General features: G+C 37.5%; 3 protein-coding genes and 1 long non-coding RNA gene across 9 annotated transcripts; 2 read left to right on the top strand and 2 right to left on the bottom strand.

Annotated features, from left to right (window-relative positions):
- Positions 1 to 3,764: 3,764 nt before the first annotated feature.
- LOC116171866 (tectonin beta-propeller repeat-containing protein) lies at positions 3,765 to 12,057 on the bottom strand. 4 transcript variants are annotated; one of them, XM_031488894.1, is made up of 11 exons: positions 11,918 to 12,057; positions 11,625 to 11,867; positions 10,750 to 11,085; positions 10,039 to 10,707; positions 6,243 to 6,875; positions 6,010 to 6,196; positions 5,019 to 5,837; positions 4,563 to 4,966; positions 4,200 to 4,515; positions 4,007 to 4,152; positions 3,765 to 3,957 (listed from the first exon to the last, which is right to left on the bottom strand). In XM_031488894.1, the coding sequence occupies exons 2-11, from the start codon at positions 11,847 to 11,849 to the stop codon at positions 3,922 to 3,924; spliced, it is 3,771 nt and encodes a 1,256-aa protein (XP_031344754.1). In that variant the 5' UTR covers positions 11,850 to 11,867; positions 11,918 to 12,057; the 3' UTR covers positions 3,765 to 3,921. The 4 variants fall into 4 exon arrangements, with proteins under 4 accessions (XP_031344754.1, XP_031344755.1, XP_031344756.1 ...); XM_031488895.1 differs by having other exon boundaries at positions 10,105 to 10,707; XM_031488896.1 differs by lacking the exons at positions 3,765 to 3,957; positions 4,007 to 4,152 and having other exon boundaries at positions 4,266 to 4,433.
- Positions 8,787 to 9,717, top strand: LOC116171872. Of its 2 annotated transcripts, none has more exons than XR_004145550.1 (3): positions 8,787 to 9,138; positions 9,197 to 9,374; positions 9,543 to 9,717. It is a non-coding gene; the product is annotated as an uncharacterized LOC116171872 (long non-coding RNA). The 2 variants fall into 2 exon arrangements; XR_004145549.1 differs by having other exon boundaries at positions 9,452 to 9,717.
- A 129-nt stretch (positions 12,058 to 12,186) lies between the features above and the next one.
- LOC116171868 (DNA repair endonuclease XPF) lies at positions 12,187 to 20,554 on the top strand. Of its 2 annotated transcripts, none has more exons than XM_031488899.1 (15): positions 12,187 to 12,510; positions 12,559 to 12,726; positions 12,771 to 12,951; positions 12,996 to 13,148; positions 13,194 to 13,319; positions 13,365 to 13,501; positions 13,550 to 13,701; positions 14,380 to 14,531; positions 14,578 to 15,102; positions 15,150 to 15,290; positions 15,343 to 15,555; positions 15,604 to 15,780; positions 15,941 to 16,273; positions 16,321 to 16,468; positions 20,376 to 20,554. In XM_031488899.1, the coding sequence occupies exons 1-14, from the start codon at positions 12,395 to 12,397 to the stop codon at positions 16,465 to 16,467; spliced, it is 2,721 nt and encodes a 906-aa protein (XP_031344759.1). In that variant the 5' UTR covers positions 12,187 to 12,394; the 3' UTR covers position 16,468; positions 20,376 to 20,554. The 2 variants fall into 2 exon arrangements, with proteins under 2 accessions (XP_031344759.1, XP_031344758.1); XM_031488898.1 differs by having other exon boundaries at positions 16,321 to 16,507.
- Positions 18,390 to 19,966, bottom strand: LOC116171871 (ceramide-1-phosphate transfer protein). The gene is made up of 3 exons (XM_031488906.1): positions 19,623 to 19,966; positions 19,186 to 19,576; positions 18,390 to 19,141 (listed from the first exon to the last, which is right to left on the bottom strand). The coding sequence occupies exons 1-3, from the start codon at positions 19,730 to 19,732 to the stop codon at positions 19,010 to 19,012; spliced, it is 633 nt and encodes a 210-aa protein (XP_031344766.1). The 5' UTR covers positions 19,733 to 19,966; the 3' UTR covers positions 18,390 to 19,009.
- Positions 20,555 to 20,843: the final 289 nt, after the last annotated feature.

The following is a 20,843-nucleotide window of genomic DNA, read 5'->3' as shown; positions in this document are numbered from 1 at the left end:
TTATATTTTATAATGAGTTACGAATAATATTGTGTGCTCAACTTTTATTTATGTTACAGAGTCATTTCACTTCTGAACTAGTAAGGACACGGGAATGTGGTTTTATTTAAGATTTCTAAACTTTTGTTAGGATGTATTATCTGCTTTTTCTTTATATTGAGTATTTGTCTGTTTATTAATTACAACTTCATTCTATGTTTCAGGTTATAGCGTCCATTTCGTCTGCATACTACGTATTCTATCAGCTCATCATTTCATTATCTATAGTCATATTGTTTTTCATAAATCTTGTGCTTCTTTGATTATACTTTTTTCTTTTGCTTTTCTAGGTAGCAGTTTGGACCCTCATGACACACTCATTTTTATGTAATGTGAGAGAAGATTTGAGAATCGTAAGAAGAAATGGAATTGTTTGTCGAAATAAAAAATTACATGCTAAACTTCTACATTCTTTTTTAATAATTTATCGCATCGTTGGCTTGTAACTAAAACACCCTAGCCCCAGAAATAAATTAATGCCTTCTTCATACACACATATACATACAAGTGACAGTTAGAATTCTATTTGAAGTTGCAAAAACCTTCAATGACGGTTAAACTAACTGTTTTCCAATAACAAATACACACAAACACAGCTGTGTTTTAACGTAAAAAATTCGATTATCTTCTAAAATACTTTCCCTTTCCTTCTTAAGAAAATAATGCTCGTCTTCAAAATGAAACTGCGCCTTGCTCAATATAGCGATAAACACGTCTTTGCCTTAAAATTTAATTACCGTACTCAGCGATAAGAAAACTTCTTATTGACGACCAGAGAAATACATGAGATAAACTAAACAAATACCAAGCAAATAATATCCAGGTGTTTAAATGTAATCTAAAGAAAATTAGCAACTAATAATTCTGAACAATCGTAATCAAACGACATAATCTACATTGAGTTCAATCCGAACCCATGACCACATCTAACTTTAATAAAAACACTGAAATTAGGCATACAGGGTGACTGATTACTGCAGGTAGTTTACACAACATATATTATGACATGGAACTAATACTTTGCCAGTACCACATAGCGGAATGAAAAATATCTGTGGAACCTGGTACTTGATCAGTGTTCCAACGTTGTTTGTTTTAGCCTGAAACTAAAACTATATATGATCGATTGTTAACGATTCCTACCATTTTCTCATAATGCCATTGTATTATTTTTTTAAATAACTAAATTGCCAACATTCAATACTGGTATACGAGTACCTAGTGATTGGAATATGATCTTAATAATAATATTTTTGTTGAACCTATTTCTTTGCAATTTTATCTTGTACTAACTTGTCCGTTAAATTTTTATAATTAATATAGTGATTCTGATATTGGTAGTTTAGTTTTGGCAACCAGTCGTATACAAAATTCAGTTCCACCCTTTTTCTTAAGTACGTTTGCTTTTTTTCCCTCGATGACAGCTTCAGGTACCGCTTCAAAAGACCCATATTACTTTAACATGTGCTTGCTCCGATGAAGCCATGGTGTCAATAAATGAACTAATCCTGACGACCAATGCATACTGCGATTCTACACCCTCTTGGCTTATCACAGTTAGGAGGACAACCAATGTCGAAGATTAAATTACCTATGTCACAGATACACTTTTCTTTACGTATACCTGTTGATGTTTTGATTTTATGTTATTTAATGATTTAATTTTATCCCTCTCTTGTTTTGGGCTCTCAACAGGCATGCGCCCAATTACAGAGTGACCGCATAATGCTATTTAGAGGTGCCTCTGCAGAAGGTCTTAAGTTGGTACTCCGGTATTTACCTTACGAATTAGGGAAACTGCAGGAAAACCTAATTCGGAGTAGCCGGTAGAATGCTCGGAACTGGTCTAAGGTAATTTCCATCTCCGCCACAGATGAAAAATTCACCTCAATCCAGGTTCGAACACCCGACCTCCGGATTTATAACCCAATGCTCTACCACTGAGCCATAAATCCGATCAATGATCAATGAAATAAAATGAATACAGATCAAAAATCGCGCCCGGCATATTCAAGTAACTCCACGGCTACCACATGCAACAGAAAGGTTACTTTGGAGTTTATTCTCCTTCTATGTGAAACATTTTACAAACTGGGCACAAATGAATCATGATTTTTTAAATTTCCAGGTGTGGCTCATGTATAATAATCACCTTGGTAATTCCTATAAAAATTAAATTTTTCTCCAATCAATAAACTTATTTGATAATATGTATAAGCCCTAAAAGACCATCCAATTCATCTTCCAATGGACATATCTATAATCCACGCCATACTGTGAATTTTAAAAATTATCTGGATCCCATAAACTACTCGTATACTTTTGGAGTTCTTTTAACCCTAGTTTACTGGCCACTAAAACTTTCAAGTTTACGGGCGTGGGGTGGAACGAACGCCCCAGATAGAAAAGACTTGAAAGGTACTCGAGCTTCCAGGCCAAAATATTGAAATAAAAAAAATTATGGACCTTGAAAGTGGCTGTGGGGTGCGATCCATCAATAATCACAGAATTGCTAGCCCTCCAGTTAGCAGCTTAGATATATTTATTTTGTTTTTTTTTTACAACTACCATACCTACAATTAGTGTTGTGATTTCAATATTCAGAATATGACTTGTCCACTCCCCTGTAGGGGCGGGAAAGAATACCCCTACCGCAGAGGGCACTGCGTGTCGTAAGAGGCGACTAAACAACAGAGGCTTGCTGCACGATGAACTGAAATACACAAAACCCTTCCTCTATGGATAATTTAATATGTCGAGTTTGACAAACGTGGATTGAAGTTGATTAAAAAATTACTTGATTGAGAGAAGACCGTGTAAATTTAGAGTCACGTCTAATATTAATTAATTTGACAGCTCGCGTTAAGAAGTTATCAGTGAGTTGATTGTGTGATTAAATACAATTGTGGACAAAATAATAACCGTGTAATACATCTGTGAGATTAGCGAGTTTTCAGCCCGCCTTTTCTGTAATTTGAAAAGCGTGTTTATAGGTAGTAATCATTTTATTCTTTCTTGTACTAACCATTTATCTTTAAATTTCATATCAAAATTTGTTATTATTTACATTTTGCATAAAATATTTGTTATTGAAGCAAGGCGTAACTATTCCGTGGAGTATAAGTACCTCATACAGTACGATTCTTCGTTATATCTGTTTACTCATTTCGTGCGGACTGCAGCTCTTGTGTCTTAGCATATACAAGAAAAGGGGGGTCCTCTAATGTTAGGTATGTTTCTCTGTATTAATGGTTTAACTATTACCGCGAAGGAAGTACCTAATACAGTTCGATTCTTCGCTGTTTCTTCAATGACTTGATTTTTATCCTACCATTTTTACTTGTTTTATTTTCTCTTTGCCGTAGTTGATTTATTTCATGCATTTGTGTGGGTTATGCCTGGGATTTTATCCCGAAGATTTCTTTGGTGTTGTGTGCGTAATGTTCTTGTCTTTTCTCACGCACAAAGTTCTGAATTTTATTTAATTCACGTTCCGATTATGTCTCACGTTCCAAGTCGTAAAATAACCGATTACACAACGTAGGAATTAATTCGTACCGCGAAATGTCCAACGTTTCAACTGGAAAATTAGGTGGTTCATTTCCTTCTCTAAGGTTCAGTTTGTAATTTTTCCCCAGAGTTACCACCTTATGTATAGGGTCACTATCACGTGAAAGGGCCATGTTGTTGCTAGTCTTTGCTTAACTTAAAAAATACCTACAAAATATGTTGTAAATACTTTATTCTTAAATCTTAACATATAAAAATTGCCAATAAAAGCACTAGCTAGGATCACATTCACAGTTTAAAATGCATAATTAAAATGTAAACTAGATAAAATCAGCTGCTTTGGTAGTAATACGAAGAGACCTCATCAGTCATTCACAAAGCTTTAACACAAATGTGTTGCCAATTGCCCTAAAAACAATGTCAAAATGATTCATAATTCAACATGACTCCCACTTACAGAAATTCCAACATTCCAACCAGTTCCAGCTGGATTTTCCAGACAAATACCGTGCCTTTTTAAAGCAACACCACCATCAGTTACAGCCCACACTTCTCGATTCCCGGCGCTGACTTGTTTAAATCCCGTAGTATTAGGAGCCGAACCTAAACATATCTTTACAACCTTTTAATGGTATGCCATTAGTACGTACTCAGAATGGGCGGGTCGGCGGTAATGCACTGCCAATGAGTTCCTTCGGGAAATACAGGTGTAACCTCTTTGCGGATGTACAGTTTTCCCAATTTATCCAAAACCCAAACGCCAACTTTTCCAACGGACACTTGTTTCAGTTGCACACCCGCCGGCGGTTCGACACTAGCCCAAGAATCCCCCTCCAATTTATCTTTGGTTATACCAACCCGCCAATAAGCACAGCCATTTTTCCCTATAACCCAGACTTGGTTATACGGTCCACTACTAATACTGCTAAGTGCTTGGTCAGAACCGACATGCTCCCAAACCGTACCCTATTGATAACGTGAAACTTGGAGGACTAAAGGAGGTGTTTACTTACCATGGGACTTGATGGAGTAACGCCAAGGCGAACCATTGCTTGCCCACCCATAGCCAATCCCCAGACGGATACAACACCGTCTACAGTATCGCTTACAGTTTCGAGCGACACCTCGAGTAGCTTTGTATGGCCCAGTTCTTGCCATGGGCCCGTGGTAGCAATGGCACACCGACGATACCACCTACGCCGCCGCACATAATCTGTGAAATGTTTTATAGCATGATATGTTGACGGAAAATCCATCGCATACTGCCATCCTTCACGATCAACACCACCAGGTACATGGAAATCGACTAGCCAATCTGAGACCCATTGCCAATGCATCGACGGTAACTTTACTTGATCTCTTGTGCGTTTTTGTTTTCCTGTCGCGTCACTCCACATATGTCTATCAGTTGGCAGTCCTAAAGAATAAATAGTGAAATGAACTGGAATTACCAACTTAAGGCAACATACCCGTTGACGTATAACCAGAGACCGGATTCCACCTCTGATTCTCGTACAAACGGTAATCTTGTGAATCAGTCATCGAATTAATATTGTGACTATCTAAGCTTCCTATAAAAGAACCGCCCCATCCGTAGTTATAAACCCAGCCGGTGTGATCGTAACCGATACCCCATGTGACTCCTGAAACACAACTCTCGACCCTTCTCAGGTGACCACCTAGTTGTCTCCAGAATAAATCGCGCGGATTGATAATCGGTTGTGGATTTTTTACAACGAACTTGAACGGTCGTATTTTACCCCAGATTAGTGCTGTAATCACGGAATGGGGCGGCAGGCGGTGCTTGTATGTGCAGTACCTCGTCCCATTAATATCAATTATGTACTCCTCAGTCCCACTAATTATCTTCAAGCTGAACTCCTGTCCGCTTTTTATCGGCAAATTCCCATCGCGTTCTTCTTCCCCCCACTTTCCTTCGATCATCGAGTTTCTCACTATTATATCGTCAGTAAATCGCGGATTAAAATGTAGCGCGGTGTTTTCCAGTTCTGTATACGCCTTGTGACGCAATTTGTAAGTTATGTGTAAGTCTAAGTTTATGCCGACCCGATCCACGTCGTCGGCAACACAGCCTGTTAGTAGCAGTTCTGTACCAGGAACACAACCGGAATGTATGGGTATCGATACCGGGACCTCTTTTCCCGCTAAGTCTATTTCTTGCACATAACTATTATCTTGTAGCTGAGAGGATTCTAAAGCTACTGTATCACTTACAAAAATATCGCCTAATGTTGTAACCGCCCAAAGACTTTGTTCAGGTGGTTTACCTAGAATTGAAGCTGTATGTACAATACTATTATAGTGTATGAATGGCAAAGTTTTGATCCAATTAAACGCCGATACGTAGGTACGATAAGTCGTATGACAAATCGTACCGTCTGTAGGGCGTTTTAGTCTAGTAGTTGTTTAAATATGTGTCAAATGCAATTATAAAATTACCTGCAATCGAGTGAACTTGTCCACAAACAAAAATCAGATGAGTTTGCCACTCCTCAAGCTGAGAATCACTCGAAAATTGAAATTTAATGCAATACGGTGGGAGATGAGGTGTATGCACTGCTAATCTCGGACAACCCAACTCACTGCAGCATTGCACACACGTTATATCGGTTACACTAAATTGATGCTGAAAACTAAATTGTGCAAATGTTGCAGAAACAAAGGGATAATACCATTGTAGCAGCTCCTTCGAGATTTAAGATTGTTACAACTCCATTTGTATGTACCCATTCCAGCTGTAGAATACATTCGATAAAAACGCTGCCTGAATTAGCGGGATTTAAGCAGACGCGCGCCTCGCTTGATTGCATCCATGACGTGGTATCCACAGCAGTCGGGTAATGCGCGTACATTTCTACAGCCGGCACTCGCTTCTTTAGATTGTCTAATATCTGTAACCGCCAAGGTTGTTCCAATTCGGCTTGATGTAACGTATTTGCCTCAATAAACCAATTCGGTAACTGAGAGGGGTCCAGCATACACGCGCCGGCCTCCACCCAACCCCACGAGGTTTCCAACTCGGCCCAACACAACTCCTCGTCTTCGGTGTAAAAAATACTCGAGTTTCCGAAATCGTCCGCCTGCCATATGCTATCGTCAGTCTCTGGGTGAGCCTCGGTACCGACAACCGAACCGACCGACCGTACCGGACTCCACGCTTTGGGATTTTTTAATTGAGTTTCGAAATGTTTCCCCGTCACCTCTCCCACTGGTAAAGAGGTTGGAGCAGTGGGCGCCGAATGAGATTGTTCTTCCCATTCCGCTATGCCAGCCGTTGTTTCGCTAATACTGTGCGGTCTTTGATTCTAGAACATATGCAGCACATTAATTTGTGCAATTACACATTAATATGGATACGCCAGATCCTGCTAAATCATTTTGGATTCAATCTTGGACAAAGACCTCCTATTTTTCGAATTTTGAATCTTCAATGATGCAGTAGACCTTCCATATTAATGACTGGCATTGTGATGTATACTAGCGTATTGTGTTTAGCATGAATCCTTGCGATTTGAAAAATATGAAGCAACTGGATTTGGGTGAGGTGATAACATTAAATAAATATACTGTGAGCCAAACGAAAGCAAAACAGAAGCAGGTTTGGGTGCTGGGGAAGTTTCTTTGATGACTCATTTCATGGAATAAAGGTGTTTTGAATTTCGAATACTTCGCATAGTATTTGAATACTTAACCTTCCTTTTTTTTACCAAAAATCGACTACACCAAAATTTCTTGGGAAAACACATTTTCTTATTAATTTTGGTGCGTAGAATCCAAAACAATTCGTACTTTTTCGATTAGATTTTTCAATCAAAATTCGAAAGAAAAATCAAAGGGCTGTAACTTTTGAACTAGTAGCCCAATCTTGGAACTGTTTGAAATTATGGATTCTACAGGGCAAAATCTATCAGAAAAAGTTTTTTCCCGGTCGATCTCAGACAATTTTTTTTTCGGGTCTCAAAAAAAGGCAATGTATAACCTTCCTTTTTTACAAAAAATGGACTGCACCAAAATTTCTCGGGAAAACACTTTTTCTTATTAATTTTGGTGCGTAGAATCCAAAACAATTCGTACGTTTTATATTAGACCTCTCAATAAAAAGTTATGGAAAAAAACAAATTTCCAAAAAAAATTCAAAGGGCTGTAACTTTTGATCTAGTAGCCCACTCTCGATTGATCTCGATCTCAGACAATTTTTTTTTCCGGCCTCAAAAAAAGGCAGTACTTTTAAGTTATTCAAATATTTGAGAACAATTTAGAAATGTTTAGGGAAAGTTTCCATTGTCACAAAATCAAATATAAAAATCCGATACATCTGAATACCGAACTCGATAGTCTACGTAACTTAAAAACAATAGGGACCTTTCTTATATCCTTAAAACCATGTGTACCAATTTTCAAAGCGATCGCATGTTTCTAAACAAGTTATCATGCACACGGACAAACGGATGGTCAAAAATGGATCTGTTCCAAAATCGCTAGGATTAATTTCAGAAAGGCGTACGTATCATGTGCACGACGTACGATCGCTTTGAAAACTGGTACACGTATTCTTAAGGATATAACTGGTATAAGAAAGGTTCTGGTAGGTACCTCCTATATAATAATACGCTTTTACTCCCCTTAAATTTGTATATAACAATAGAAATATAAAAAGCTAACCCCATACAAAGTATAACTTGATTTTTTAAGTAGTATTAACCCTTTTATCTAGTATACTATTTTATATTTTTAATGTATTTGAGTGACAAGTATTTGAATACTTTTTACTGTATTCGAATACTTTTCAAAGTAAGATAATGAAATACTTTTTAAAGTATTCGAATACATTCTAAAATATTAATACTTATTTTTTTAAGTATTTGAATACTTTTCAATGTATCTGTATCTAGTATTCGCTTGTGCTGGACGTAAAAGTATTTAGTATTCAAATACCTTTGATTTGTGTAAAGTATTTACCATTTAGAATTCAAATACTTTTTGAAAGTCTTCTGCCCAGCTCTGGCACGAGATACCATATAAAAAGGTATAAAGTAGGATTTTGCTTAGTTTGCAGCAACTTCATCAATTCTGTTTTTGGGAAATATTGTAATGCCAAAGTATTAACAAAATTTAAAAAATTTAAACCACAATAAACTTTGGAATTGCGTGTTTAGTTATGTTAGAGTGATCAATGTATTTCACAAAGAATAGGTTCCTGAGGCAGAGTTGTGCGTTATTTAAAAAATAAAATCAATAACCTTTAGTGGACAGGTTTTATGTTTTCAGGTAATGTATAGTTTATGTTTACATTACGACACGTCAAATTTGACAACTGATACAGTTTTCATTATTTTATCGGTTTTCGCTATATTAACCGATAAAAAATCCGTTAGTTTCATAATGAACAATTACAGAAGTATAATTTCCGTAAGTCTCACTGCGATATTCTGCCCCAAAAGTTGTAGAACCAAAAAATGCCATCGAGTTTACCAAGAAAAAGTAAGCAACTCATTTCTAATCTTATTCGTTTTTTTGAACGAGAAAGGGATCATGGTGGTCCACTTTTACCATCCGCAGCAGTGAGAGGTGAGCAGTTACTTTAGTAATATTAGAATTGGTATACGTAACAAGTTTCATTTCACAGAGAATTGCGGATGCAGTAAATATGGCCTGCGAACAGTGACTTCCATTTCACAAATTTCTTAATCGACCAAACGTTTAGAAAGTCCTAAAAGCAAGGGAGTGTAAGAAACCCATTAGCGATGGTGATCGTGAAACACAAGCAGCGATTTGGAACTCTGTCTACGACATGATCCAACACGGTAAGTTAAAGCACACGTTGAACAGTTGAATGTAGTGTTTGTGTATATATTATCAGCAGTTTAGCTTTGTATTTTAGAATACCATCTAACGATTCAATCGCATTTGCAAGTTCTAAAAGAACGCGGCATAGGCTACCTGTTACAAATAACCACTGAAATATTTTTTAGTAATTGGTCAATAGAAGTCGTTGATGTAATGGCTATCCTACCCACAATGCAGTACTATCGGTATGGTTCATACATATTCTCTTCCATTGTTGCATGATGCAATGTAAACATACTTAGTGATGACGTTATATTATAATACATCGATGACATGGGCACAAATTAAGGAAAATCCTACTTATACTGTATAAAGATAGGTGTGGGCGGTGGCGAGATTATTAGACAAAAGTATTGCTTTCATGTTTGTATAAAGAATAAATCAAATAATAATACCAGTCCATTGTTTTTATGTAACAATTCTATTACCATGGACCGCCCACTAGTAGTCTATACAGCAGACCTCACACTATAGTGGCACCAAACATTCTACTGTTCAAGTGCCATTTGCCTGAAAATGAAATGCAAAAAGCAATAACTTTTGTCTTTAAAGCATACATGCAATAACATAAACTGTGTGCAGTTGTGCATTAGTGATATGTCAACTACATAAGGAACTTACAAGCGAATTACAGCTACGATGAAACTTATCCCGATTAAGACTTGCATTACTACTGGCTCTACTAACTTGCTGAGGAGCATGCAACGCTCTCCAACGTTTTCCAGTGAGATCCGCCAAAGTTACTCCGGCTCGAAAATATATCACCCGATCATCGGCGCCCACCCCCCACACTTGATCATTCGCCGCAACAGAGACCATGGACATGCGTCCCACCATTTCCACCCATCCACTTCCGGCGGCCAATTCCTCGCTTACCCCCGCGCCCTCGCCCTTAACCCCTTTTCTGAACCATACCTGCTTATCTTGAGTAACCGCCCACACGGCGCAGGTACCTACGGAAATATGTAATATACGTGATCTCTCCACGGGACCTCTTATTTCGACCCAAGACTCGCCGGGCAACGAATCTCTGGTCACACCTATACGAACAAGAGCTCTACCATCTAGGAGCGAAGCCCAAACTAAACCGGTAGCTCCCACGCTAATCTGATTTATTTCACAGCCGGGAGGGACCAGAATAGAATTCCACTTAGCACCTTCGGGTGATTTCGCGGAGACGCCAGTGCGAAACATGACTCTATTATGTGAGGTGACCGCCCAAACAAGCATAGTACCGGGATCCGCACCGACTACATTATTTCCTCCAACCGATATATCGATAAAGGGCTCCTAAAATTAACAATCATAAGGCGTCAGATAAACAATACTTACAGTGGTCGCATCTTTATGCAACGGAGCAATGGCACACCACGAGTTCATGGCACTGTATCTACGAGATCTAACCCATAATCGCCGTCTGACACAGCTTGACCATTGCTTCTTTGGGTAATATTGGGAAGGAAAGTCAACAGCGTAAGTCCATCCATTATGGTCTAAGGGTTGTCCCATTAATGTGAGTTCCAACTGCCAATCACCCTCCCATTGCCATGCCATAGATGGTAGTCTAATCTTGTCGGTCGAACGGTCCACAGTTCCATCGGCAGAAGAATAATGGTATCGGTCGGTTGGTAGTAAACGTGAGGTAAATCCTTCAATTGGTATCCAGCGCTAAATATCATCAGTATTTATTACACTTTTGCGCGAGAGAGGTGCGAATGCATAGAGGACTAAATTAGCTGCTTTCTTTCAGAAGCATTGGCTGCTTTTGTTTAATATGAACCTACATCCCTTTCAGTGCTCTGGTTTCTACCAGAGCTTTCTATACACTTTTCACACCTTTCTAGGCTTACCTAGCTCAGGAAAAGGCAATTTCACATCCTTTTCAGAGCCCATGGAAAGCACATATAAGCCTATTCTGGAAATTACTTATAAAGCTTTCTAGAGTCCTCTGGCAGCTTTCCAAAAAATTTGAAAAGGTTCCTAGGCCCAAGGTTTTTCATTTGTCTTGAAAAAGTTGTTTGGGAAGAGTATAGGCCTAAGTGCTTACAACAGATTAAGAATGTAAATATTGAACCGCAAGGGTGTAAGGCTTAAGTCATTACATCATCAAAGGGGTTAATTTGAAATGCAGAATTTGGTCTTTAAAGTCCGAGTATAAGATAAAATCTTAAAATGGCCTTTCTTACGTCTTCGTAGAAAAGTCATACCTCATTCTCGTATGATTCCTCGCGAACCCTTATTGGAATGTCCAAACCGTGCACGTAAACGTAGACTTGATGGTCACCTCCCAGAGCCCATAAAAAGTGGGGTACGGCGGAGAGTTTCTTAAATTCTTGACCTACATAAGGCAATTCCCTCCAGAGTGAACCAGATGTGGAAAGCGTGTGAACTCGCCCTTCGTTATTAATTGAGAACAGTAAGGAACTTGGCATTCCTCAACATTTACCCTTCTGATAAGGAAAATCATTATTAAGGATTAATTGGCTCTTAATTCGCTTACTCTAGATACGATCGCAGATAAATTCAAATGATAATTGATGGGATGGAACCGTAAACAAAACGCTGTCAAGTAGATCAGCTGATGATGACAGATAAATCAATCCACTGGTTGGGTGGTTTCCTTTCTGTATAGGATGTTTCGTAAGAATAGTGGCATATGACGGCCAATAACCTGAATAGCCACCTCTTCGAGTGGTTTTCAGAACCTTATGATGTACATTCTGTAATTTAACCGTATAATAATTTTTAAGACGCGTTCTATGCCCTTTTCAGACCTAAGAGAGTCCGGTTTTTTCTACATAGCACCCCAATATGTGTGATATAGAGCTTTGAAGGCCTAGCCATTAGACTGCCCACAGCTACAATTTACAGATATCAGGGCCATTAAACTTGCTACTAGACCCTCCCTGGCGCACGTCACTGGTTTTTTGTTTGCCTGTTGTTTGGTTACTTTTTAGGTTAGGTTATCATTCAAAAAATGGACTGCCTAGAAGAGGAATCTTTCGAAAATAAAGATTTAGACAGAATGTTAGAATTCGAGACCCAAATCTTTTTAGACATCGTACACCAAGACGGTTTAGTTGTCGCTGCCAAGTAATTTTCATGTCTACTAGCGAATCCTACAAAAAAAACATTTTTCAGGGGCCTCAGTATGGATACGGTGCTAATAAACCTGTTAAAGGTGTACAGCGATCCAGGAAATTTAGTGCTGGTCTTAAATTGCTCGGATAACGAAGAGAAACATTACGTGGAAAAACTTAAAGGCGAACATACACACAGAATTACATTCGAAACTAGTATTAAAGACAGGTGTTTGCTCATTTTGAGGTTTTTTTCTACTTGTTGCTTCGTAGGGAGGAGATTTACTTGTTGGGCGGTATTCAGTTTATCACTACAAGGATACTTGTGGTGGATTTGTTAAAAAATCGTGTTCCAGTCGAGCATATTACTGGAATAATAGTTGTGCGAGGGCACACGGTGTTGGAGAGTTGCCAGGAAGCTTTTGCCTTGCGCTTGTATAGGCAGAAGAACAAGGTTTGTGCGTCGCAGTGGCGCCATCATAATTATGTTATTTTCAGACTGGATTTGTGAAAGCATTTTCGAACAGTCCACAAAGTTTTACAGTTGGATATGGGCACATTGAGAGAGTAATGCGGGCACTGTTTGTCAAGGAAGTGTACATTTGGCCAAGGTTTCATTCCACCGTAGTGCAAAGCCTGCGTGCACGAGAGGTCAGTTTGCTTATAGACTAGTTAAATGATGAACAAGCCTTTCAGCCTCAAGTTATCGAATTGCAAATACCCATTTCTGACACAATGGCCAAGATCCAGACCTGCATTCTTGACTTGATGAATTTAACAGTCAAGGAATTGAAACGTGTTAATAAAACAGTTGAGCTACAGGTATTTTGTTTTATCGATTACATTCTAATAGTAGATGACTTGCAGGAGATAACTGTTGAAAATTGTTTAACAAAACAATTTCATAAGATACTTCAGAGTCAATTAGATTGCATTTGGAATCAACTGAGTACCAAAAGCAAACAGCTTGTGGCCGATTTGAAGACTTTACGCCATCTTATTATGTACTGATCCTTAATTAGAAACACAAATTATTCATTACTTTGTTTTAGAACTTTATTGTATGCAGATTCAGTCACTTTTTATAATTTGGTTTGTAGTTATCGTACAATGGAATATGCCCAGACGTGTACCTGGATTTTGTTTGAACCCGCTGAACTGATGTTTACATATGCCAGCACGTTGGTATTTTCTGGAGATAAAGGTACTAATTACAACGCATACAAATAAACATACATAACACAAAAATAGAGACAAAAGAAAACAAAAATACACACTGTAACCACTTGTTTTTCTCGAGGTTTTTGTCTGCTTTTCAGTAATTCATACTTTGGTATTTTACGCCTGTATTTTTGTTTGACTTCAAGAATGGGAAGGAGTGAATAATGACAGGAGTTACCCTTGATCGTTGTCCATTCACGAGGGCTTCCAATTTTTCCACACTCTTATAAGAGTGGCTAAACAATGACCCTTGTAGAATACCTCTGAATGCTAAACAAATTTTTTAATCCAACCAATGGGATGTTACTGAAATTAAATGCAATATTCTTTATCAATGAACCAAAATAACCCAAATCCTTTGTTTGGATTGGATATCAATAAGTACAATACAAAAACTGTTCATGCAAATTGTTCTCATAGGTCGATGTCTTTAGGAATATAAAAATGAATATGCACATTCCTAAAAATAACCGCCCATGACTACTTTATACAAATCAGAAAATTTAAAATACATAATTGGCATGGATGAGATTGCTTTGCTTTTGTACCTAGGGTACAGCTGACTCCATGACAAATGCAAAACAAAAATGTATTATGTATTACGAATCCGAGCAAAACAGCTTAAAATTCGAGAATGAGTTATAATATCTATTCGTTTTAGAGTTAAATCCAGAGTTCTGCCCAAAATGGCATGCTTTAAGCGAGATTCTAAAAGTCGAAATACCCGCCGATATGCAAAAAGAGAAAAGCAATGAGAACGGCACAGTACTCATATTATGCCAAGATAACAAAACATGTTACCAATTAAACCACGTAAGAGCACACTTTCGCTTACCGCTTTACGCACTAAAATTTGCAGTTTTTAACTCTCGGCCCCCGCCACTACCTTTTCACAATGGCCCTAAAACGCGGAGTGACATTTAAATCCATCAACAATAACTTTAAACAGCTGAAAGAATTGCCCGAATTTAAAAATACACCAAAACAAACACAAAGCAGGCGAGAAGTCAGCAACTTTAAGTTTCCCAAGAAGGCGAAAGTGGTGAAGGAAAGTAAAAACGAGGAGGAGGCCAAAAGTAGCGAGACCGAGGAGGAGGTAGACGACTTCAAGGATTCTTACTGTCTTACAATGTCACAGACAGTTTGCGATGAGAGTGACTCAAAGACAGATTCGGACTGCATGTTCGAGCCATTTACCGAGTTTGAAAATATGAACTTGACGCAATTATGCGAAGCGGCAAAGGCGAACGTAAATCCTACAATTCTCATCCAAACATTCAGAAAAGCGGACAGCACATTGGAGTTGCAAAACGTTTTAGAAGAAATCAGGCCCAGTTACGTAATAATGTACCACAGCAATATTACAGCAATTAGAAATATTGAGGTGAGAGGATGGTCTCTTTTTTTTTGATTTTGTATAACTGTGTTTAGATATACGAAGCGCGTCGTAATAGCACCGTTCCCCTCAAGGTCTATTTTCTAATTCACAATGGAACAGTCGAAGAACAAAGTTATTTAACATCACTCAGAAGAGAAAAGGAAGCTTTTGAGTATTTGATTAGCACAAAATCTGTGAGTATTTCGGGCTTGATCCCGGGCTTTATACTAAACAGACTGTTTTAAGACCATGGTTATTCCCGAAGATCAGGACGGTAAAACTGACATGTGCCTAGCTTTGCAAAGGGAAGCCGTAACCGCAGAGATCAACACGCGACAAGGCGGCGCATCAACTGCTCCCGCCAAGCAACTAGTAATAGTTGACATGCGAGAGTTTCGTAGCGAATTACCAGCGTTAATTCATAAGCGCGGTATCGAAATTGAACCGCTTACTATTACTGTAATTGGATCTGCCTGTTGAAAGTGTTGATTCATTTCTAAATTGTAGGTAGGGGATTATATTTTAACACCTGATATTTGCGTCGAAAGGAAATCTATATCAGATCTGATCGGTTCCCTAAATTCTGGCCGTTTATATCAGCAGTGTACCCAAATGAGTCGCTACTATAAAAAACCCATGCTGCTTATCGAGTTTGATCAAAATAAAACATTTTCATGGCAGCAAGTAAGTTTCTTGCTTTATTGTGATGAAAATTTGGTTCCAATTGCCTACAATTATTTTCACTTATATGGAGAATTTTCCCAAACAATACTGAGCATGATTGGCCACACATTTTCTTTAGCATACGAGCACATTGCTCCCTCAAAAACATTTATAATTTTAGAATCAGTTCATGATATCCACTGATAGTGACAACTCTGAAATTCAGAAGAAATTACTGTTGCTCACCCTGCATTTCCCGAAGCTTAAATTAGTGTGGAGCGCAAGTCCATACGCGTCAGCGCAACTATTTGAGGAGTTAAAGGTCGACAAAGACCAACCGAACGTGGAGTACGCGACGGCTTTAGGCAACGAACAAGACCTAGATTTAATCGAAACAAAATACAACGTCGGCGTTTACGATTTCGTTTACAAATTACCGGGAATAACTTCGAAAAATATCGATCAATTTATGAGGCGTTGCACTAACATGGATCAGGTTATCAAAATGACAGAGGTTGTCATGATAATGTGTCCGTCACTTACTAAATACTGTAATTTTAGAATGAACTGCAGCAAGTTTTGGGAAATGCGAAGGACGCTCGGAGCTTGTATTCAATTTTACATGAGGAACACGTCACCAAAAAACCCTCAGAACAAGGTGTTGGCAAAGGGAAAGCTAGGGAGAAATTTAAATTTACTAAGAAGTGAGGTAATCAGGATAAAATACAGGCTGATCTAAACGAAATAGGTACACCCCCTTTGTGTGTAAAGATAATTTCTTTTAATTTATTCGAAGTAAATTTTTTTTAAATTTTGAAAGGGATTTTAATGATTGCGATCTATTAATTTTTTTTTGGTATGGTTTTGCGGTAGTAAGTAATAAGTGTTTGAAATATGTGTAATAGGAATTCTGCACAAAAATTCTTCATTTGGAGATTTTATTATTAGCATTCCAAACTTGCCTCTGCAATTTTCGCACACAGTAATACAATAATTTAAAAAAAAATGTATTGTTAAGATTATGTCACATGCAGAAGAAGGTGACGAAATTAACATTAACTCTCTTTCTCCTGGGGGATATTCCACACCCTCCAAATCCCCCGGTGATATGTTCTCACCCAAAACGTTCAGCATAAGGACTCTTTCCAAAAAAGATGATGTTAAGTGGTAAGGGTACTAAACAGTTTGGGATGTATGGTGGGGTTGGGATACCCCTGAGTAAGGGGGGGGGGAGGACTTGCAGACCCATCACGATTTATAAATGAGTTAGAAGTATGTGATATGCGATCCACGTCGGGTGTGTCTTTTGTTGCAAAGTAAATGTGTGGTTGAACTTGTAATAATAAAAGATCAAAATTCAAATTTACCGCCACATCATAGCAGGAGATGTCACGAAAAAGTGGAGTCGCTGGTTTCGCTTACCCTCCTGATGAACAAAAAAAAAATGGAACACCAAAGAGAAAGGTGCATAATTATGATCAGGATGCACGGACCTCTTTTTTTTAAGAGGTCCGTGTCATGATGATAAATCTAGTTCTTATTTTGCTTACTTTATACAGAGTGTTACATATGAGTATTAAAAAAAGGGCCGTAGAGGAGCACTTTTTCCAAATAAACCTTCCAAAAGTGGTGAAATTTGCATTTCTTCTTTAATTTTTTCTCAGCAATCAAGAGTTACACGTCTCTGAATAATAATAATAATAATGTCTTTATTAGCACGAACATAAAATAACTACAGTAAAAAAAAAGAAAGAAACTAAACATCATAATTGAATATCAAATGCACATGCTAAAGGCGCAGTTCACAGGGAGCAATTACTTGCTACGCTGTACTTTTCCACTGAACCCCACAATAAGTTTTGTGATATGCCCTTTCCGATTTTGCAAAAATTAAAAAAAAATTCCTGCTACGAAAGGGCGCACCCCTTAACGGGGGTGCGAAAAAATTCTGATTTCGACAAAATTTGGTATCTGGGAGTTTTTGAACATGAAAATCAAGTCTGAAATTGGTTTTTGAAAATTTAAAAAAAGAAATTCCACTGCAATTCTTGGTCAGACAATGAAAATGGAGAGAATTTCACGAAATTTGTTGTGTACATACTTGATGACCTAAAAATCAAATTGTGGAACAGTATCACTTTTCAAACAAACGTTATACTCATTTGAAGATTGGTCCTTTGGTCACAAAGTGTCCTCCGGCTACTAGTCGCGTTATCTAATTTCGCAATAATGTTTTTTTTTCCTGTATAAATTAAGAGTTGGAATATAATAGGTAAAGCTTGCACCAGAATATAGTCGTTTCGGAGGCGTCTATATAAATAGTTAAGAGTATTATCCCAATTTGAGATGAAAGAAAGTAATATATGTTATGGTTTAACCATGCATTCTAACTGCTGGAAGGCTTTGCATAGAGGGTAATGGTGAATTTCCTAGAATATCAGAAATATTTTGGTCAGAGATGACTATACATTTCATTTTGAAGTACTCTTTCGTAATTATCAACCGATTTCGACCAAAGTTTAAGGGTTGGTGTAACTCATAAATATCTCGGTCAAGTTCGGGAATCATATTGGAACAAAATGGCGGAAAGAAATCTACCTACACCTGACCTGCAAAGTAAAAACCATAAAAAAAATCAATAGTTCTATATTTTTGTATATAAATGCACTTCGCTTTCCACAAGATAAGATGAACAAATCACAGATAATGGCACAATTCAAATCAAAAGGTGATAATGATTGCACATTTATAAATCCCCTTTAACTGATAATTATAAAATGTGATAATACTTTTCAATTAATACAAAGTTTAAATAAAAACCATTAAAAGCTTATTTTAATTAGTAATTAGTTAATAATACCAATGCCACCACTTATATATTACTGTCAGCAACCCCCAATGTGATAAACGTAGTCATCAAATGATTTACATGGTTTTAATTGTAAATCATTGATCCCACGAAATAATGAGAATGATTTTTCAAAATGCCCATTTAGTGTATATTTGAACACCCTGTAGGTCTTATACATTAAAGACCATTAGTGTGTATTACACCTCAAATGAATTAGCACGTATAATAATACTCTTTGGTGCAAGTTGGTTACCTACCCACTTGATATAATTACTTACAGAGATTACACGACATTAAGTCCCATTTTTAAAATGGGTTGTATAGCAATAAAAAATGTTTGATTTGGTCATTATATGTACACATTGAGCTAATTTAACTAAATAATTTTGGCAAGCGAAATTAAGGCAGAGTATGTAGTTCGTGAACAGTGTATAAATTATCGATGCGATCAAACACGACTGTAGTGACGTCCAGCATTTTCGGCAAAGTGGTAATCGTCCGTTCAATTTCTTCTGCATTTTCACCGCATAGCTACAACCGTTCAGTCAGTATATAAACCAGCGTTTATGACTTACCTTTTTTAAAAGTTGTTCTCGTGTTGGCATAGTATGCATTGCCAATCGGGCTCCGTTGCGAACCACAAAAGTGTGGTGATGTGATAAGGTCTTGTCATAAGCTGCCCTCCCAACTGGGGATGTGTTTTCGTTATCTTTCAATTCGCTTACGCCTTTGAGGAAGACTCTCAGGAAGTCTAAACCACGATGCAACCTTAATAAAGTACGGCTGCCAGAAGTAAAATCCTTTCTATCTAAGAGTTTGGTCTGCTTTTCATACTCTATCATTTGTTTAACAGTGGTATAGTTCTGCGAGTTGTTTGAGTCTTTTAAATAATCGTATAAAATATCCATTTTCGATCTTAAATCTTTACTTACGAATCCGAAAATCACACCCATTAAGTTGCAGAATCTAAAATGACATTTAGGAAATCTGGGGGAGCAGTGCAAAAACTTACTTGTTCAATTCTTCATATCCGTCTAAGTACTCCTTCAGGGCCACATCGTTTTCTTCGGCCAACGATTGTTGAAAATTATTGTGGATTAATGAGATATCGAAATTACTCATTTTTATTAATTTAACTTGCGCTTCTAGTGTAACATATGGAATAATCAAATTTATCTGGCGTAGGTAATTAATAAATCAACAACGTCCACTCTTCACGATAACCTCAAAAAATATCCCTTCCCCCACTTGAGTTAACTACTCGAGTGCAGTTGAACTATTGACTGGCTTTTGTGTTCCTGATAAATTCAAATTTGGGATTCATTTTATTTTTGAATGTCTATCACATTTCTGTATCTTTGAAATCATTGAATGTTGATAGTGGATGTGGAGATTAATACCCAAATGTCTTACAAATTTTAGAAATTGTAGGAAGTAGTTAGCTTGGTACCAAAAAAGATTCTGATTGTAATGTCATAGGAACGAAAACTTCATTTTAAGTATTGTTGTGTGTGTCTTAATATTTCGTTAAAAATTCCCCAAATTCTTGTACATCTCAAAAACTATGAGCACCGCATTCATCGATTGCGTAGTAAATATTTTCAAAAACCGAAATACGCAGCCTTCTTCAACAGCTGATGCACCCTGTGTAGAAAATGAAGTCTTCTGTCCAAGATTTTTATTTAAGGTTGCAGTTTCATGGGTTTTGGTATGTGTGGAAATAATAAGAAACACTATCGATTTAATCTAATTTTTAGTTTTTCAGGCGACTTATTCTACCAGAGTACATCCAAAACCCACCAAAAGTGGAGGAAACCTCGCCTAAGGCATGCTCTAAATGTTCGAAACTGAAGCAAAAGTGCCCTATTAGAAGATAACGCTATATGTACATATGGGATGAAAAAAAATTGCAAAATATATATATTTTACAGCGCTCAAGCTGAAGTAACTGCTTTTGATATTTATTTATAAGAGTCACGACGTTTATCTTTCTCTTAAGTTTGTACATCTTGTCAAAAACTCGGAAAAAACGTATTTTCGGACCTGGAGGAGAAGATATTCAACCTGCAGGGTTGGTACTCTGTACTCCCGAAATCGGCAGCCGTTTGCCAAAGTACCTATATTTTCATGATTCTTTACTGGGTAGGCATTCCATTTCAAGAATCCAATATTGCGACAAGCGTAATTGGAGGGAGCAGTTTAGTAAGTTAGGCATGTGATATTTTTTAAGGCA

This window comes from Photinus pyralis, unplaced genomic scaffold (assembly GCF_008802855.1).
Source record: "Photinus pyralis isolate 1611_PpyrPB1 unplaced genomic scaffold, Ppyr1.3 Ppyr1.4_LG5, whole genome shotgun sequence".
Lineage (NCBI taxonomy): Eukaryota > Metazoa > Arthropoda > Insecta > Coleoptera > Lampyridae > Photinus > Photinus pyralis.
This window is presented reverse-complemented; position numbering and strand designations above follow the sequence as displayed.

Bases quoted from the DNA above. Each gene is read 5' to 3' on its own strand.
- LOC116171866 (XM_031488894.1), bottom strand. From the start codon at position 11,849: ATGCCAAGTTCCTTACTGTTCTCAATTAATAACGAAGGGCGAGTTCAC. The intron at 5,838-6,009 runs GTAATTTTATAA...CTTCAATTCTAG, and splicing joins ACAAGTTCACTCGATTGCAG to GTAAACCACCTGAACAAAGT. The intron at 4,153-4,199 runs GTACGTACTAAT...AGATATGTTTAG, and splicing joins CGCCGACCCGCCCATTCTGA to GTTCGGCTCCTAATACTACG.
- LOC116171868 (XM_031488899.1), top strand. From the start codon at position 12,395: ATGGACTGCCTAGAAGAGGAATCTTTCGAAAATAAAGATTTAGACAGA. The intron at 13,502-13,549 runs GTACTGATCCTT...ACTTTGTTTTAG, and splicing joins ACTTTACGCCATCTTATTAT to AACTTTATTGTATGCAGATT. The intron at 15,556-15,603 runs GTAATTGGATCT...TCTAAATTGTAG, and splicing joins TTGAACCGCTTACTATTACT to GTAGGGGATTATATTTTAAC.
- LOC116171871 (XM_031488906.1), bottom strand. From the start codon at position 19,732: ATGAGTAATTTCGATATCTCATTAATCCACAATAATTTTCAACAATCG. The intron at 19,577-19,622 runs GTAAGTTTTTGC...ATGTCATTTTAG, and splicing joins GGATATGAAGAATTGAACAA to ATTCTGCAACTTAATGGGTG. The intron at 19,142-19,185 runs GTAAGTCATAAA...GAACGGTTGTAG, and splicing joins GAGAACAACTTTTAAAAAAG to CTATGCGGTGAAAATGCAGA.